Below are 19,398 nucleotides of genomic sequence, written 5' to 3' on the forward strand. Positions count from 1 at the left end.
AATATTTCCATCACCTTCCTCAGTATCTTTTTATACAGCAGTAATATTATTTTATCTAATCTTATCTAACTTTGATCAATTCCGATATGTCAGAGCCTCCAGAATGAAAGGATTCAGATGAAGGAGAGCTGACGCTCAATGTAACAGACCTGCAGTTTTATAAATATTTTATTTTTATAACATTTGACAATCTGAACAGAGCCTTGCAAAAAATATGTCCACATATGTTCAAAGTTATAACGGTACACCATGTACCAGCCCTTTCAGTTCAGCACTAAGTGCAGGGAACAAACGTGGCGTGTTTTAAAGCTGAACACAAGCAGAATGTTTGTTCTTTATGAAGCTGATTGTTCTCTAATGTTCTCTTTCAAACTTTAGAGCCTTTCACAACACAACGGGATTATATTGAGATTATCTTAAATACTTTGGTTACTAATTTGGTCACTTTTAAAATAAATTGATTATTAAGGGTAAAGATGCTGAAAAACTGTATAGCATTATCTTTCTACTTCACAGAATTGTGATAGCTATTGGTCTGTCTAAAAACAAAATCCAAATAATATACAGTTAAGTTAATGGCTATAAAATGACAAAATAGGAAAAATTTAAAGGGTGTAAATAAATTTGCAAAGCACTGTAAAGTCAATACTATAAAGGTATTTATATGAAGGTCCTATAAAAACATCGTCATTTTTAAAGAAAATAATTAACAACACTGGTTCTGAAAATTTCACTGAAGATTTTACTTTTAAGCTCAAAACTAGAAAAATATCTTTTATGATTTACCACTCTAATAGTATAGATGAAGCCTACCTGTGTATAATTTACCAGCCACATGATCTGAATGAATAGCTGTTGACAAGTTAGAATCTGTAAGACTACTAGTCACTACTAAGTTCTTACATTAGTACTAAATAAATATTCAAGTATCCATCCATCCATCCATCCATTTTCTGTTCACCCTTGTCCCTAATGGGGTCGGGAGGGTTGCTGGTACCCATCTCCAGCTACGTTCCGGGCGAGAGGCGGGGTACACCCTGGACAGGTCGCCAGTCTGTCGCAGGGCAACACAGAGACATACAGGACAAACAACCATGCACACACACACTCACACCTAGGGAGAATTTAGAGAAACCAATTGACCTGACAGTCATGTTATTGGACTATGGGAGGAAGCCGGAGTACCCGGAGAGAACCCACGCATGCACAGGAAGAACATGAAAACTCCATGCAGAAAGACCCCGGCTGGGAATCGAACCCAGGACCTTCTTGCTGCAAGGCAACAGTGCTACCAACTGCGCCACTGTGCAGTATATTCAAGTATATATATATTTTTTAAAATAGATTTTGTAATTAATTTGAATCAAAATAATAATTATAAAAACAACAAGAAATGCCCATTCATCCATTTATCATCCTATTTCAAACATGTACAGAGCTCTGCAGTATGTCTCCGTTAAGCTCCATTAAAACAGCAGTTTGCCAAATTACACATGAACTAATGAACATCAACAGTCTATTTTTCAATGAAAAAGGCATAAAGGTCAGAAAAAAAGAGTGAAAAAACAAAGTGATCAGAAAGCAGAATGATCATCCATGTTCATCCCTGGAACATGGATGTGGTTTCACTCACCCCTTCAGCCTTCTCCTCTGTGCTGGCCAGCATCTCCTGAAGGGCTCGGACAGATAGGGACTGCTCCAGCACAAAGGTACAGATGGAAAGATCTGGAGGAACATTCTGGAAGTAGAAAGACACAGCTTGGAGGGCTGATGTTGGCTGAGAAGCTCAGAGGATGGTCAGCAGTTCAGTGTGTATTATTTTAGAAAAAAATCCAAAGTCTTGAAATAGATCATCAGGAAGTGAAGGACTGTTCATATCCTTCAAGTCTACAATGTTCCAGTCAACCATTTACATACATCTATTAGAGACAGTGACATGGCCAAATGGAGACTTTCTGAAATATCTGGAGCAGTCTATGATGTCCAGCCGCAAACATTACAACTCACCACTCTCACAAATTGTACATTGATCCTCATTAGACCTTCAGGACTCCAGATCCAGAGCCAATGAACAGTTGAAATATTTCAGTTTGCAATAAACCAAAAGCATGTTTCACTTCTTGAACTGAGATAACCTACTTTTTTGTTGATGTATTTTCTTGTGTGCCTGCAACAAATTACATACAGAAATAAGTAAAGTATGATCAGTACCTTGGAGTTGGAGATGGACTCCAGGAAGCAGAGTCTGTTTCCAAAGCCTTCAGCTGCCAGGCAGAGCTTCTGCTGCTCTTTTTGAATTGTAGCTGAGCATTGTAGAACCACTTCATCATCCTGAACAAAAGAAAAACAACAACATGGATAGCAATTAATAACAAAGACTGGACTGGAGCAAGTCCGGTCCGGTGCAGTCCGACCTGACCCGGTCCGGTCTGGCCTTGCTGTTGCTCGGCTCTGGCACTGCTGAGCAGAGCATCGCCTTGAAAACAGGAGGGGATTGTTATGTCAAAACGTGCAAATCTGTATGCGTCATTATTTACTTGTGACACAGCAATGAACAACACAGAGCTTCTCACCCGTCCGTCACCTCAGGAAGTTGAGGTCAAACTTCAGCTCAACATGGGACCAGGCAACAGGGCAGCTGTGGTGGAATCCATCATAGAATTACAACCCCAGCTCTTTCTCGGCATAAAGCAGCAACAGGCTAGAGGAGAGAACGAGCAGTCGCTGGAAGAATATTCATCTCTGTACATTCATCTGTATATCACTGTACATTGATTGGTTGAGGCCAATCAACCAATCAATGGCTGATTTCGAATCATTCTGGGTTCCAGAGAGTGAGGTGGAACAGGGCCATAAGGGCTGATGCAAAGAAGCTGAACCTGGTTTGAACCCAGCCCAGGTCGGGCTGGACTGCAAAAAGGGGCAACAGCAAAAATAATAACAAAAAAAGCAAAAGCTGAGTGCTGTCAGGTCCCTGATAGATTCCCTCTATCTTGCTGCCAAAGCCACACACAGATTCACCCCGGTGTACAATGAGCCTCAGTAGGTCCATGTGACTATGGTAATCCTCTTAGCAGCCTGATAGTAACAGCACTACAACATGTTCTGGATCCCAGTGTGACAATCAATTTAAAGCAGGTCTACTCTCATATCACAAACTAATTCTGCTCAGTCAGGGGTGGAGGCAGGAACCTGTGCTTGTTGCTCGAGAGGGATGCCGCTACACATCAACAGGATCACACCTCTGTAACCTTCACTGATGTGACTGCTAGAGATACCAATAAAATAATTATCAGAAAATCATAAAGTGTTTATTAGGTGGGAGCAGAATCCAACTGCTGCTGTATCATTTCAGTCGTTTTAGTGCTGCTGTTCTCTGAGTGAAACTCATCTGAAAGATTTCTCTAGAAAAACCCAGAACAGAACAAATATCCTCATCCTCATGTCAGGATCCCAATCTGTGTTAGTAATCCTGTTTGTGGGACGGTTCTGTTAGCCAATTTCAGAACTGATCCATTTGATTCACTGAGCAGGACCAGTGTGAATATAAATGAAAAAATGGACAGTACCAGCAAATGCTGCACAACTGAGTTGTGTATATCCAGTATTAACGTTATGAAACATGTGAATGTAATTCACTTCACAGGAGAAATTATAGACAAATGCAGTTTCAGATTGTCTTTAAAACTGTCAGAGCTTCATCTTAACAGTTGTCAAAGAATTTCATTTCCCTGCACTCAGAGGAGGCAGGATTAACGGAGGGCTGCAGGCAAATGCTCTCTTGCATAATATTGTTTCTCTGGAAGCATCCTACTGAACACTGACAAAAGAATCACATAAAACAGTTTTCCTGTATAAAAATATGAATATTAAAAACGTAATGCATAGGGTGAAGTATTCTTGACCAAATACGTGCATAAATGTACATCAAATATGTTTCAGATAACAATATAAACTGTTGCATGATTAAATACATCTAAATGTTACATAAAACGTATTTGATACGATCTATTTATTGCAGCTTACAGGATGACATGACAGAGTCCAGTTAAAACTACACAGATTTTTTTTTTTTAACAAAGCTCCAATTAATCTCTGACCTTGATTATTATTGCTATATATTCATATATGATATTGGAGACATTAACAGGAAATACTATGTCTATTTTATCAAATTAGTGTACACACTGAAACGCTATTAGAACTACAGAGACATCATTGTTGAGAGATGCTTCATCACCACACAAAACACACACCTGAGCCCAGATCTCTCTGGATACCTGTTCAAGGTGTGTAAACCTTTACATAATCCATCTAACCTATTGCTGTTCCTCCTCCCTCTCTCTTCCTCTCTCTATTTTGCTCCCACTCACTCAACTCTTGCTCTCTCACCAAAGGGCTGCCTCGTTCGCCCACTCACTGCAGTGCTCAAGCTTTACATCAGAATAAGTCCTTTGTGTGCATGTGCTTGAAAGAGTAGCGTACCATGAAGCTACTGTAGGACTGCCTTTCAAATCCACACACATTTCTTTGAAAGCATCCATATTTATTACATTCATATGTCCCATCGTGTCCTCCTGGTTCAGATGGAATGCCCTGAGTAAATCAGTGGTGGGTTTACTGGGATGCTCCGGCTGCTGGCGTCAGCAGGAACAGCTAGAGTCATATTTCAGATGCAATACTTTTTTTTTTAAGTGTGTTTAAATAATGAAGTGAAAGTGTTGCAGTGTGTTTAAGAACACTTAAAACATCTATTAGAAACCAAAACACAACAGAAAATCAATATTAAAATGGTAATTATGTTTATGCATCTGGCAGAGGCTTTTATCCAAAGCAACTTACAAATGATCCATTTATTTCCAGATTTATTCATTCATTTCAGGATTATTTTTATTTTATTGTTTTTTATTATTATTTTGTAATGGTGATTTATTTTGACACTTTGTAAAGTTACTTTAAGACTTTATCATTTCAATTTTTTTATTCTGTTTTGGTCAGGCTCTTTTTATTTAAATTGCAACAAACTCCCAAATCAACTTTTTTTGCTTCAAATAATACAAGTATGACTCCAATCACTATAATAATAGCACTGTTCAGTTGATTACACAATATTTTATCCAGTCATATTCTTGTCAGACATCAAATTACTGTAACTGTCTCCTGGCTGGATTTTGGAAGGAACTTGTGGCCATTCAGAGTTTTGTCTACGTTAATAAAAGCATGAATAGACTTCACTATAGAAGGGTTCGCAGACTTAACTAACTTCTAGAAACTGCTCTGCAGGATTAGTATACAGCCAATTCAAACATTCTCTAACCATTAATACATCTAACACATGTTGGTAAAGTACATTTATTCAAGAATTTACAGACATATACACACAGTATATAGAATAGTTCATTTATAAGTTATTGAGCATGAATAAACACTGGGTAATAATCATTTTTATTATGAGTAAAATAATAAATGTGTTCATTTATAGCTTATAAAGTATAAATCATCCTTATTTAATGATATTTTCGAGATTAATTAACTATTTATTAAAGGTTAAATGGGGCTAAATAAGATGTAGTTATTAAGAAGTGCTACCAAGACTACTATTTATTAATTAGATATTCATAAGAATATTTATGAAGCGGCTCTCTATATCCCATCACGTCAGAAAACAATGCTAATTGAAGATTTAACAACAAATCTGCACATTCAGCTGTGTAGTGTGAGCATTAATCAGGATGGCGGGTTCAAACAGAAGAGTTGGGTCCTGGTGAATCACTCAGTTTGTCTCTGGAAGCAGCTGACAGAACCAGTGGTTAGTACAAACCCCAGTATCATTTACTAAGGCCAATCTAAGTAGAAAAGTGGAAACAACTAAATGTAATAGAAACATTGGAATTATAATATTCTGCCCGAATTCATGCTCTGTTTAAATGATCTAAGTGTGTGGGCAGAGGGAATACCATCACACACACAACCATGTAGGGCTTGTCGGAGGCTGTTGTAATGCTGTAATGACACTTTGGCCTGGCAGATGCAATCCCTCCGCCCACACCCACACACAAGACACTGAGAGGCTGCTGCTACGTCTCCATGACTATCATTAAGTGGAATCGTGCTTTAGTGACATTTATGAAGGCTGACACAAACAAAAAGTTTTCCCTGCTTGAAGATGTCTAGTGCCTGTCAGCAGGAGATTGCATTCCTGCCTTCTATGGAGAGAGAGAGGAGCTGACGGAGGGAACCTCTGAATGACATCACCCACTGAGGGAAAGCTAGCAGCTCAGATCCTCATGTACAAATTTCACATTTCACATAGATGTCTGAGTTTAGAAACCACCTGCAAAAGTGTTTGATTCTACTAAAGATTTAGTGGATAAAACATTTCTTCATGTCCATGTACGAATCATTTAAACACTAAATCTAATTTTGTATAAGATACAAACAGGCAAAAAACAGGATAAAAGGATAGAAGTAAAAAAAAAAATTAAAAGAAAAGTTGTCAACATAGCAACATTTTTGGTTTCCAAACTGTTTAGTCCTGAAAAAGGGGAATATTTTTAGGAAGCAATTTATATTCAATACATGAATCTATGTTGCACCCATCGGTCCTATGGGGTCTGGACAGGGTTGGGGGGGAATGGTTGTTAGGGCTAGGTTAGGCTGAACCCAGTCAGATTCTTAGATACAAATTAGTAAAATCCATCCATCCATCCATTTTCCGTTCACCCTTGTCCCTAATGGGGTCGGGAGGGTTGCTGGTGCCTATCTCCAGCTACATTCCGGGCGAGAGGCGGGGTACACCCCGGACAGGTCGCCAGTCTGTCGCAGGGGTAAAATCATTAGTAAAAAGTGTAATTATAAAATGAAAGGCAGCCTTGTCATCCATCACTGTTTGCGGATGTTTGTGTGTCAGATTTATGGGTGTGTCAGAAACACAATACAACAATTCTGCAGCTCCAAGCTTCATCCTTGAAGGCGGTGCCCAGTCCTCCCAGGAGTTTTGCACAGGTAAATGGTTGCTACGGGAGATTTAAAAAAATTGTCAAACATGCATGAAAGAATCAAGGCAACACTCCAGGTATGTTTTTGATGAGGGAATAATATGATGTAAAGCTCAAAAAAGTTGATTTTACAATATACTTTCTCTTTAAATACTAGGGGGGCTTGATTGCTGGATAGAATCCCCTGGTCAAGAGGCAGAGCAGAGTAAAACAATCTTGTTTTCCTTCTTGGTGCCAGGAATTTTTAGTTTAGAGAAATTCCTGGTGTCTTATAAGACAATTTATAAGTCATAAGTGACTTATAAGTTATAAGACAACTTATAAGTCATAAGTTGTCTTATAAATCTGTAAAACAACTTAGGTAAACTCTAAGGGATTAGTTGGGTGTTATTTAAAACAAAGGACATGAACAAAGGGAGTCTGACAATTTTGTTGGCAAGTTATGTGTTTGTTTCCAAATAATGTTCCATTATGTTCTCATTATTCACCACTTGTCATTTTCCTGGTTTGTGGCTATAAAAGGCAGTACTGTGTATTACCTAGACAGAACAACCTGATTCTTACAGAGCTCTGTTTTATTTGTTTACTTATTGCTCCTAGATGTGATCTTTTAATAACGTACAAAGTCTAATTTAAAAAAAAAAAAGATCCTTGGAAAAACTGACTCAAATGACAAAGACATTTTAAATTCCACCGACAACATTTCTGAGCATCCCAGAGGAATCTCTGTAGCCTTCATCACACTATTAGAGCACAGGATTTGCTTCATGCCTACAGAGACTTTGTGCTTTGCATGTGAGATTTCATAATGCAGTGAGTGACCACCACCAGTTTGAGCTCCAAAAGTGTTCAAATTAAACCACAGGACAAAGAAAAGAAAATCACTCGCCCTGATATTCACTAGTCAATGAAATCCAGAGTTTTGAGAGAACACCCTTCTTTTGCTCAGAATTCCAGCAATTCAATCTTAAATAAAAAAAAAATGTTAATCCTTCTTTTTAAGTGTTTAAAATGACGCAGTTGTTTAATTTTCTAGATTATCTGACAGCAGTGTGGATTTTTGCTGAAGCTTTTTGTTGCTTGAAGCACATGACATCATGTCAGTGTCCCAATGAACTGGTTTCAGACTGCCAAGTAGTGCAGCTACAACCCCCTCAGGCTGTAAAGAAAACAGTCCTAAGTTTATTCACACCTGTGTTCAGCTCTATTTGATTTCACTGGATCACTCTGGATGCATGTTAGTGCAAGGACCAAATAAACAGATGGCCCTCGTTTTATAACTTTAAAACATGGTAGAGATCCGCAGCAAAAAGTATTGATTATATTTGGAATGCCATGTAGATCACATCAACAGGCCAATAAGCATGCAACAGTCATAAACATGCATTGAAGTTTGTTGACTTTCTCCTAATCACCCGTCTTTCCATTAGTAATCAAAACGGTGTAGAATTTGTATAATGAAATATCTGAAAATTAAACAGACAAAAATCTAAGTAACAGTTGGTTTTACTTGCTCTTTCTTGTAACTTACGGTAACATGATGAGTTTTATATTTATTTTTGGTAATTATTTCAATTTAGCTTAAACTTGTTTTGGGGGTGTGCCATGGTGGCGGAGGGGTTAGCGCGACCCACATTCAGATCCAACTTAGCCTCGACGAGGCTGTCGCGGGTTCGACTCCTGGACCCGAAGACATTTACCGCATGTCTCCCCTCTCTCCTTCCCCCTTTCCTGTCAGCCTACTTTGAAAAAGGGACACTAGAGCCCACAAAAAGACCCCTTGCGGGGCAATTAAAAAAGAGAAAAACTTGTTTTGGACGCATCAGTAAAAATTGGTTCTTTGTTAGGATTATTATTAAATTTATATCACATTAACACTGAATTAGTAATGGTTCTTTTTCTCAATAAATCAACATTTAAGTTCTGCCAGCCTCCTGCTCAGCTGACCACAGTCTGACCACTCTAACGGTTCCCTGTGGGGTTGGAAGGATTAAGTGAACAGTTTATGCCAACATTTCTATGACACCAGAAATACATCAAATAAACACTCATATGCAGGCCTGGGATCCAGCCACATGTCTCTGTAATTACATTGGCAAACTACTGCTGGCCTTACTGAGCCAGACTCATGTTGGATCTGGTAATCAGGAGTGAATGGAGGAATGGAGGGGTGAGACAAGAAGCAGCCTGTTGTTGTTTAAATGGCATCTATGTGGGATTTAAGTCAAATCACTGAGATCAGAGTTGAACAACCATAGCATCTTTGACTGTTCAGCGAGATTAGTAATCCTTTATGAAGCCCTGATCAATAGCAACAGGAAATGAGGTATCAATACATTTATTGACATCATGCAATTGAAACCCATCAATCTATTCTGAACCTTAACCCATTTGCTTAAAAGGTTTACCTAAAATACAATTAAATTCATTTTTATATGAAGATCCTAATGTTGTAAGTTGCTGTAGGACTCTCCAGCATCTAACTGGCAAACCCAAAGCAGAGGGGCAGTTGTACAATATGCAAGTTCTCAAGTTCTTACTTCAAGAAAATATAGTAAAATAAGAAGTAAAAACTTTTGATGCTTTCATTTTCATATTCACTAAAAAACAAGACCACAGTCATCCCCAGTAGCAGAAGCTGTGTATTTGGAACCTTTACAATGTCATTCCATTCTGATGGACGGTCTACCTGCTTCTCATGTGATTTGAGTTCATTGACCATTGACATGCAAAAGAGAGATTGATACACAGTTTACACTTAGCACTCACTCACAACACCAAAACCCAAGAGTTACATTCCACCCATATTTACTATTGCTGTGTGTCTTCCCCTCTGACTACAATGATTCCATGACTGCTAAGATGTTGAAAGAGTTTAAGAACTTTTAACAAACAACCAAGACCAAAAACAGAGTTAGTCAATTTAATTCTTGTCAAGTCTACCCTGAAAATTTTCCATCAAAGATAATGACTGAAGAAAGAATGCTGGTGTTCATGCATTCAAGTTTTAAAATGTCAGTTTGGTCTGATAGATGCAAAAGGAAACTGAAGGAATCATACAATACATACAAGTTCTTTCTTTCCCTTTTCCCATCAAATGACTTTTTTCAGACAACAGCCATCTAGTAATCAGAATCAGGGATATGCCATTTGCTTGCTTCTTGACATATTACAAAACATAATCAATAAGGTAGCAGCTGAAATTTAACACGGCATATTTCCAGCAAGCAATCATCAATCAAGCAGAACTCTGTAGCTTGTTGCAGCTCAACTTTGCTTCGTTAGTGATGGATGATTGAGAAATGCAGGAGCATTTACTACTCAGTTCAAACAAAGAGCTTTGCACTGTGATAAACTTATCAAAACATTATTATACATTCAAACTTCACAGAGGAAAACAGTGCTAACAACTGCCCCACTGGGCAGCCTTCCATCCACCTCTAGATTCCCACAACACTTTATGTGAACAACAATTTTGCTCAACACTATTTTTCTTCAGACAGATTTAGGTTAAAAGTATAGTTTGTTTGTTTTTTTACCAACATGTTTTTCTTCTGATTGAGAATAATATTCACACACTTTGAAGTGTGTTAATGCACACCATAGAAATAAAGTCTGGTGTAATAATGGGAACTTTGAGTTCTGAGGCTGTTTCTGCTCCTCTTACTGTCATATATGGGACATCTTATGAAGTTGGACTTTCCAGACTTCTCTGATGTCTTTGAAAGGCCAAAGGCAGCCTCTGGGACCGCTGCAGCATACAGCAGTGCAGCAGGAGCCTGTAAGCATACGTTGGTTCTATGCCATAGGTAGGTCTTCCAGAAATAGGTTGCCTGAGCAGCAGTAGTCCACATCAACAATGATGAATGAGATGCTGCACAGAGCCCATTATTCAAACTCTCTGAAAGTAGTGCTCTTCCTCTCTCACAAACACGCACACGCTCACCTGCACAACTCATGGTATATGGGTTGCTGCTATAACTGTTAAGGGGTCACAGCAGTGGGGAAAAACTTTATCCTACTTTTTTGTGTTTTTCAAAGCAGGACATGAAAATCTGCACTCCTTTTAGTGGAACAAACTCCTGGAGACCATTTCATTTTATCTAAGCTGGTTTTTAGTACTTTATCTGGCTTACTGGATTTTCAACCTGGCACACTAACACAAAGAAAAATCTGCAATTAGAAAGTTTATTTTATACAAATGAAATAAGATTTTGGTGCTCGGACCCCGGCAGCCTTGCCTTGCAGCGATAAGGTCTTGACTTTGAGTCCCAGTTTGGGAGTATGGATGTTCTCCCTGAACGTGTGCGAGTTCTCTCCAGGTACTCTGGTTTCCTCCCACAGTTCAAAAACATGGTTGAATTTAGAGGACAATCTCTCTAAATTGTCACCAGTCTGACCCTGGACAGGTCAGACTGGTGACCTGTCCAGGGTGACCCTGCCTCTCACCCGATGACCTCTGGAGATAGGCACCAGCACCCCACTAGGGATAGGCATGTATGGGTTTACTTTCTCTTAAAACAGCTGATAAAGAAGTCCCTGCATGAGGTTAGGTCAGGAGGGCAGGGTGTTTCTGCATGGAGATTGCATGTTCTCCTCACCATCTGTGGATTCTCTCTGCCACAGGTAAGAAACATGACTGTGCAGGTTGTTGGTGTCTCTAAATGACCCTGCACTGACCAGTGGGTCTTGATAATGGCTGGATGGATATATTCCATAACTTCTAATATATCTGTTTAATAGATCATTCCGAGTTTAAATGCCCAGACAAATAAAAGGCTGCATATCACAAAGCTGCATATCACAAATTGTGCATGTGTATCCTAGTCCAGTGTTCCCACAAGTCCCCTTCAGTCCTCATCAGTCCCACTCCACTCAGACTGCACTCTGTTCTCTACATTCTTCTCATTAGATTTTTCTTCCTCATTTCTAGATTTGTTCTCAAGTTCTTGCTTGTTCATCTACTGCACACTTGAATGGTCTCGTATGAACATTCGTTTACATAAGAGCACTGCAGTGAGAAGCAGAGAAAGTGCTGTTCTCTTCTGCCATCTTACTTTCCTTTTTTCCCCACATCTGTTGCAGTTTCTCTTTCTCTCCTTGATGCACAACAAGCACCCCACATGTAATCTGAATGTTATCATTAAGCAGAGCAAGCTGACAATTATCTGGATTCCTATCAAATGTCTTCCTTCAACTTGTCTTGTTTCACATTGGTGAGGAAAGGTTCATGTTCTCCAAAGCCTGAGGAGCACTTTACATTAAAAACCAGCAGCAAGGGAATGATAAGACCAATATGTATTCAGATTAACAAGAGTCCTGATGGCAGGGTGCCAGCAGATCCTTTATGGCACAGGTGTCAAACTCCAGTGTCCTGCCGCTGTCCTGCAACTTTTAGATGTGCCTCTGCTTCACCACTGCTGCTGAATAGAATAATTAGCAAGGCTCTGGAAAACGTATCTACACAAGGAGGAGGTAATTAAGCCACTTCATTCCAGTGTTTTGTACCTGTGGAACATCTAAAAACTGCAGGACAGCGGCCCTTGAGGACTGGAGTTTGACACCACTTGTCAAGAAAATCCGAGCTCATCCCACTTCCCCATGCTGGAGATTTAAGTTTAACAGTAATAATAAATAAAGTTATCTTTAAAATGAATCACTCAAGTGATATCAAGGCCCAACAGTAGACTTAAGTGTCAATAAAATAAATCTGGTTGTGTGTGTTGTTTTTGTCTCATGCAAACTTTGCTTTAATTCTACTTTTTTCTATCTAATCATAAGAAATCATAGTCAGTCAGAGAGATTCATGAAACAAGAAAAGCAGGTTTCCTGGAAAAAGAGGAAGTTTCCAGCCTGCAGATTTATAAAAATAGTTGAGACTATTTTAAAGCATGAAAGTTTTAAAAAATTAAATCTAAACACTTATAAGAAAAACAAGCAAATGTAACTTTGGTATCAAATAATTAGAATAATAGATTATTCCTGGTTTCTTTTCAGAAAACATCTGTAATAACTCACATTAAGATTATAATAAGAATAATTAATAAGTTATGGTTATAAAATTATAAATGAATGCTAAATCAGAGAAGCTAAAGAAAATAAATGTGATATAAATGTGATTTTGACATTGAACTTGAAATGGTGTAAAAGGTTATAAAACTGCAATTAAACATCACTGATATGTTGGAGGTAGATGGTAGGTGAAAGGTGACAGGAAGGGAAAAAGGGGAACTAACAGGAGAGCAGAGATGATCAGCACCTTATATGGAAACAGGAGGTTGAGCAACCCTGAGACATTGGCACAGACATCATGACATGATGTCTCTTAAGACAGTGATGGATATGAGATCATCTGTCTAAGCAGACAGCCAATGAAAACGCACCAAAAGGGTGGATAAACCCTATAAAAGGTGGGTGCAAAAGAGGAACCTTTTGTTGGATCCTCCGGGCAGCTTCGAGCCAAGATCGAGATGGACAAAGAACTCTGCAGCTGAAGAAGAGCCGGGGCCACAGAGCCGAAGACTGTCCTGCACATGGAGACCAACCCGTCAGGCCCACAATCTGTGGCTTCGAATCGCACTTCTCTCATCGGCTGGGTTCTGACCCCAAAGACAAAGATGAAGACAAAGACAGGGAAGAAGAACTGGTGCCTTTTTTCCTGCCAGCACCAAGTCCTGTGTGACCTCACCATCCATGCGGAGAAGAAGTTCATCGGACCTACAGAGATCCCTGCCTTCGTCGATCAACTTCCTCCTCCTGCTGCCACACCTTCTTCGTCGTCGTGCCAGGTCTGGGGTTCGAGGCGCCAAACTCCGTCCGTCTCGCTCTAAGGTTCCTTTTTTAGTTCTCAGTATCAGCAGTAGGGAAAGATAGACTAGATGACTGATTTTACTTATTTGATTATTTCTGCTACTGAATTAAGCTGTACTGACCCTTGCAAAAATGCCTTACTAATAAAATATTTAGCATAAAGAAAATCTAAAGATGTTGTGGACATTCAGTTAATGATTCACCTTAAAGTTCTTTGATGGTTGTAAAATAGCTGTGATGTTTGATTCTGGAGAGGAAGAGGTGGAAAATGTTTTTAGGTTGCTGGTAGCCCATATTTAAAACATCATCCTTGGGACTCGCCCGAGTTACTAAAACCTACCTGGTTCAATAACAAATGCAAGTTGTAAAATAGAGAACGAGCGACCGTTAACAGGTGTGTTCTGTGAAACTAGTTGGCTGTAGGCTGCTCAGTCTGGCTAATTCACAGGGGGAAGAAGGGTGGGACACCTGGATGTAGGCCGTCAGATAACCAGGCGAATCGTTTCTCGAAACCAGCTTAAACAGAGTTTACTTCAGTTCTGGACAGGGTAAATCCCAGCAGATTTAGGAAACTCAACGGACCCGTTAGACGGAGAGCTGGTAGCACATCTCCCCTGTCAGAAGAGGAAGTACGAGAGTGAGAGAGTAGAGACGGAAAGGAGGGGGGGGGGTGTTGCGCAACAACACACTGCTTTATGGCAACAGAAGATGGATGCAATGTGGGATTATAAACGGATACAGGAGAAACTGATCGCAGTGTTTTCATGCCTGACGGTCCAGAACACTCAGTTCTATTGGGATCAAAATTACAACATTTGTTCCAGTTCCAGCTGCTGTGGTTCTCTTCCACACTACACTGTCAAACTAACAAAACTTGTTTACCTCCATCATCGCTAAACAACTTCCTTCTTTATAAAATTTAAACAGTGGAGTGGTGTAAGATTTTAGTGGTTAAAATAGAGTGGTCCTGCTTGCGCTAGAGTTGTGCATTTGTTTTAGTTGTATTTACCCAGAATTCCTGGGTTGCAGTCCACTTCCTGCTTTAGGAGTGGACCGCAGCCAAGTCGGTCTGTTTGGATTTACATATGATTTTTTTTAATTAAATTTTGCATACATAAATTTTCCATACATGAACATACCTAAATTAACATAACAGATCAAATCCCCACCCATCCCTTACCCGGCACATCATAAAACACTTACACCGTCAAGACAACATGGCAAAAACATCACAAATTGATCCAAACCTTTCCACAAGCATATACAAAAAAAAAAAAAAAAAAAAGGACAGTTATACAGGGTATTAAGCAGTGACAGGTCTGAAATAGACACTTTTTCATTGAAGGAATTTTAGTACAGGGTCCCATATTTTCTCAAACACACTGACTTTATCTTCGTTGTGATATCTCAGTCTTTCCAGATGCAGAGTATTTGCTAGTTCTCCCAACCACAAATCAAATGTGGGCACGAAGTCCTTTTTCCAAAATCTCAAAATCAACCTTTTAGCAATCACCGTACCAAACAAAACCACCATTTTCTCATTTTTAGTGGCTGGTCGCAAAGCACTGGAGACCCCGATGATGGCAATAAGAGGTTCTGGATCCCATTTTTTCCCAAAAGCTGTTGAAAAAAAATTTAAAATTTTCTTCCAGAATGAGTGAAGCTGAACACATGACCAGAAGGAGTGTGTCAAGTTACCAATAGCAGTCCGACAACGATTACAAATTGGAGACACACTAGTAAAGAAAGTGCTCAGTTTCTCCCTCGAATAATGGAGCCTATGTATAGTTTTGAACTGTATGAGATTGTGTCTGGCGTTGACAGAACATTCTTGTATACTTTTCAAACCCTCCTCCCACAGTTCTTCAGATAGCTGTTGCCCTAACTCATCCTCCCATGCCTTCTTAATCCTGGTTGTATCTACACGCATACCATTAAAGATCTTATAAAAGTGTGACACTGCCCCCCGATTGACAGGATCAAATTTATTTATTTCCTCCAGGGTATCATGTTTCATTAAAGTTCCAACATCCGATACATTTTTCCTAACAAAGTCCCGAACCTGCAGATACCGGAAAAAACTTGATGGAGGAAGATTATACTCGGAACATAACTGTGCAAAAGATGCAAAAGTTCCACTAATATATAGGTCACCAATCACACTGATGCCCTTCATTCTCCACGCCCGAAAGACGGCGTCACTGAGACCTGGTGCAAAGGAGTGATTTTCACAGATCGGAGTGTCAAAGTAAACCTCTGGAGCTTCTATAAATGTTTGTATCTGTTTCCAGATTCTGATAGTATTGCCAATGACAAAACTATTGGTATAGAGTGTTTTACTGACTTTAATGGGGCTGTTAAGGAGGGCGGTTAGAGACGAATTATAACAGTGCAGACGCTCTAAAGATAACCAGGTAGGACAGGTCACATCAGATGAGAGTGGGCCCTTCCTCCACCATGCCAGGATGTATAAATGGCAAGCCCAGTAATAATGATTGAAGTCTGGTAGGGAGAACCCACCCTCCATTCCTGGTTTACATAAGTGTTTTTTGGAAATTCTGATTCTTTTATAGCCCCAAATAAAAGGAATAATAATAGAATCTAATTGTCTGAAGTAGGATACACCAATAAAACATGGGACAGATTGAAATAAATGAAGAAATCGAGGTAACACCACCATTTTAATGGCGTTAATCCTCCCGGCCATAGATAGTGGGAGAGTTTTCCAGAAATCGATATTCTGCTTGAGTTGAAGAATTTTACTCTGCCAGTTCAGCCGTAAAAGATGTTCTGGTTTTTTTGTTACCAACACACCCAAATATGTAAAGGAATCATAAGCTATCTTAAATGATGTGGACCTCAAATATGCCAAATCAGCCTCTGTGGTAAGCGGCATTAGTTCACTTTTGTCCCAATTAATAGAAAAACCAGAGAAACTGCCGAAACTGTTGATCATCTTCAAAAGAGGAGACAGCGATTTCCGTGGGTTAGAGACATACAAAAGTATATCGTCAGCATACAGCAAAATATGATGCTTACAATTAAACATCTCAATAGGGGAAATTAAAGGGTTCTGCCTAATGCTAGCGGCCAGAGGTTCAATAATGACTGAGAAGAGAAATGGGGAGAGGGGGCAGCCTTGACGTGTACCACGATGAATAGCAAAGGGACAGGAGATATTCTGATTAGTAATGACGGAAGCAGTTGGGTGTGAATAAATTATTTCAATCCATTCTGTAAACAAGGGTCCAAAACCAAATTTTTTGAGAACAAACATCATATAAGGCCATTCTACTTGATCAAATGCACGTTGTGCATCTAGCAAAATAACAATGGAATCATTTGAATGATTTGAATATAATATATTGAAAAGACGCCGCAGGTTAAAAAACATATGCCTACCTGGCATAAAGCCAGTCTGATCCGGATGGACGATTAAACCTATATGTTCTTTGAGTCTATTGGCTAGAATTTTCCCAAGAATTTTGGTTTCTAGAGGCAACAACGAAATTGGGCGGTAGGATGAAACAACCTCTGGATCACGACCAGGTTTAGGAATGAGCGAAATATTGGCTCTGTATAAAGTGGGGGGCAGTTTTGACACTTGCCTAGAATGGTTTAACATACGCAAAAGTAGAGGCGATAATTTGGAACTGAATATTTTGAAGAAGTCAACACTAAAGCTGTCAGGACCAGGCGCTTTATTGTTGGGAAGTGTAGAGATAACAGATTCAATTTCCTGTAAAGTTATGTTGGCTTCCAGAGCTTCAACTGAATCTGATGGCAGTTTTGGCAAATTCAAATTTTCAAAAAATCTTTCCAGATTTTCAATGTCCAATATTCCGTGTGACTGATAAACACTAGCGTAGAAGTCTGTAAAGCAGTTGTTGATTTTATCCGGATTCGTGAGTAAAGTTCCATCTTCAAGCTTAATACGATGTATGGCTCTAGAGGCCTGTGAATGTTTAAGCTGACGGGCTAAAAGCTTATGAGGTTTATCACCTAACTCAAAGTATTTTTGTTTGACTTGTCCCAGTAATTTAGAAACCTTTCTCGACATAATAGAGTTATATTCATATCGCAGAGCTGTTATTTTATTCAAGGTATCTGGACACTGCTTTAATTTATATGAGTTTTCTAAGCTGGTCAACAGGCCTTCTATTTTATCCAACCTTATCTTGGACTCTTTACTTTTTGCCGCCTCGAACGAAATTATACATCCCCTTATAACCGCCTTCATTGCTTTCCAAAGCATCGAATCATCTACATCCCCCCTGTCATTGGCACTCAGGTATGACTTAATTTCTTTTGAAATATAGGAACAAAATTCCTTATCTTTCAACAGAGTGTTATTTAAGAGCCAGTTCCACCCTCCCTTTTTAAAATCTAATTTAAGGTTCAGCAACACAGGAGCATGATCTGATATGTGAATATTGTGATATTTGCAGCTTGATACTGCTGCTAGCAACCTAGAGTCCAATAAGAAGCAATCAATCCTAGAGTAGGACTTATGTACTGCTGAAAAGTATGAATAATCTCTCCCAGTAGGATATAGCAGTCTCCAAATGTCGACCATATTGTGGGATTGTAATAGACTTTTGAGGGAATCGCCACTCTTGAATGAATTAGACTGAGGGCGTTGTCTATCTAAAACTGGGTCCAGGATTAGGTTTAAATCCCCACCAATAATTATATTAGAGCCAAGGATTTACATATGATTTTGACCTGCACCAGATTCACTTCAACCGAACTATGACCTACTGTAGGTCTCTAGGCAGACCAGAGTAAATTTTTTTGGTCTGCATCAGAGTTCTATTGCCCATTCACACCTTCCCTAACAAACCAGACATTCTGGACAAATGAACTAGAGTTGGATTAAAGTGGACTTAACAGAGCCGATGTGGCTGCAGCCTGAAACTGAGGCGGAGTCATTGTCCATGCAGTACGCCTGTTATGTACTGAACCACCTCAAAAATTACAACAGGACCAAAATCACTTATTTCTTCACAGATTACATTACACTGTCAGTGAAATGTCCTAATTTCTGAGAAGAGGTATTACAGTAATCAGCTATGCTGCACACTCACTATGCATTTAGAAACATGTCCAACATGAACCTTATTCAACTGAGAAAAAAAAAAGATTGAAGTACACATACTGCACAAATTATAGGGCTAACCCTTTATTCCAACACCTGTTACATTTCTGAGGTAGCTTGTCAGGTTCTGGTTAAGATGTTTTCTAGAATACTGTATTCAAACTGTTTATAAGCATGTGTAGAAAAGCATAAGCCTTCACCTCAAAAGGTCACCTTCAAAGCTTGTTTCAGTTGAAAGCATTCAGTCCCACAGAAACACACACAGACATATCCCATCATGCTTCTTGCTTCTTCTGAGCCATTTGTTTCTTTATTTCTCATGTCAAACTGACTTCATTGTTATGCTTGCCTTATTCTGTTTTATTTGATCAAAAAAATAAATAAATTACACTTATCAAAACTACCTTAAATTATATCATTTTATCTCTTTTCTCTAAAAGAGAAAATAATACAAAGGATTGTATACAAAGAATACAATTCGTTCTATTCTTC

The 19,398-nt window shown here is 39.1% G+C and overlaps 1 protein-coding gene across 7 annotated transcripts in view; it reads right to left on the reverse strand.

The window, feature by feature from the left end:
* Positions 1-19,398, reverse strand: part of ryr2a (ryanodine receptor 2a (cardiac)) — a 148,595-nt gene that overhangs the window by 119,458 nt on the left and 9,739 nt on the right. For all 7 annotated transcript variants that reach the window (XM_028027114.1, XM_028027112.1, XM_028027107.1 and 4 more), the window contains exons 2-3: positions 2,212-2,331; positions 1,634-1,738 (exon numbers count right to left, since the gene is read on the reverse strand). In XM_028027114.1, the coding sequence (XP_027882915.1) occupies positions 1,634-1,738; positions 2,212-2,331 (225 nt within the window). The remainder of the gene's footprint in view (positions 1-1,633; positions 1,739-2,211; positions 2,332-19,398) is intronic.

Source organism: Xiphophorus couchianus, chromosome 9, assembly GCF_001444195.1.
Source record: "Xiphophorus couchianus chromosome 9, X_couchianus-1.0, whole genome shotgun sequence".
Lineage (NCBI taxonomy): Eukaryota > Metazoa > Chordata > Actinopteri > Cyprinodontiformes > Poeciliidae > Xiphophorus > Xiphophorus couchianus.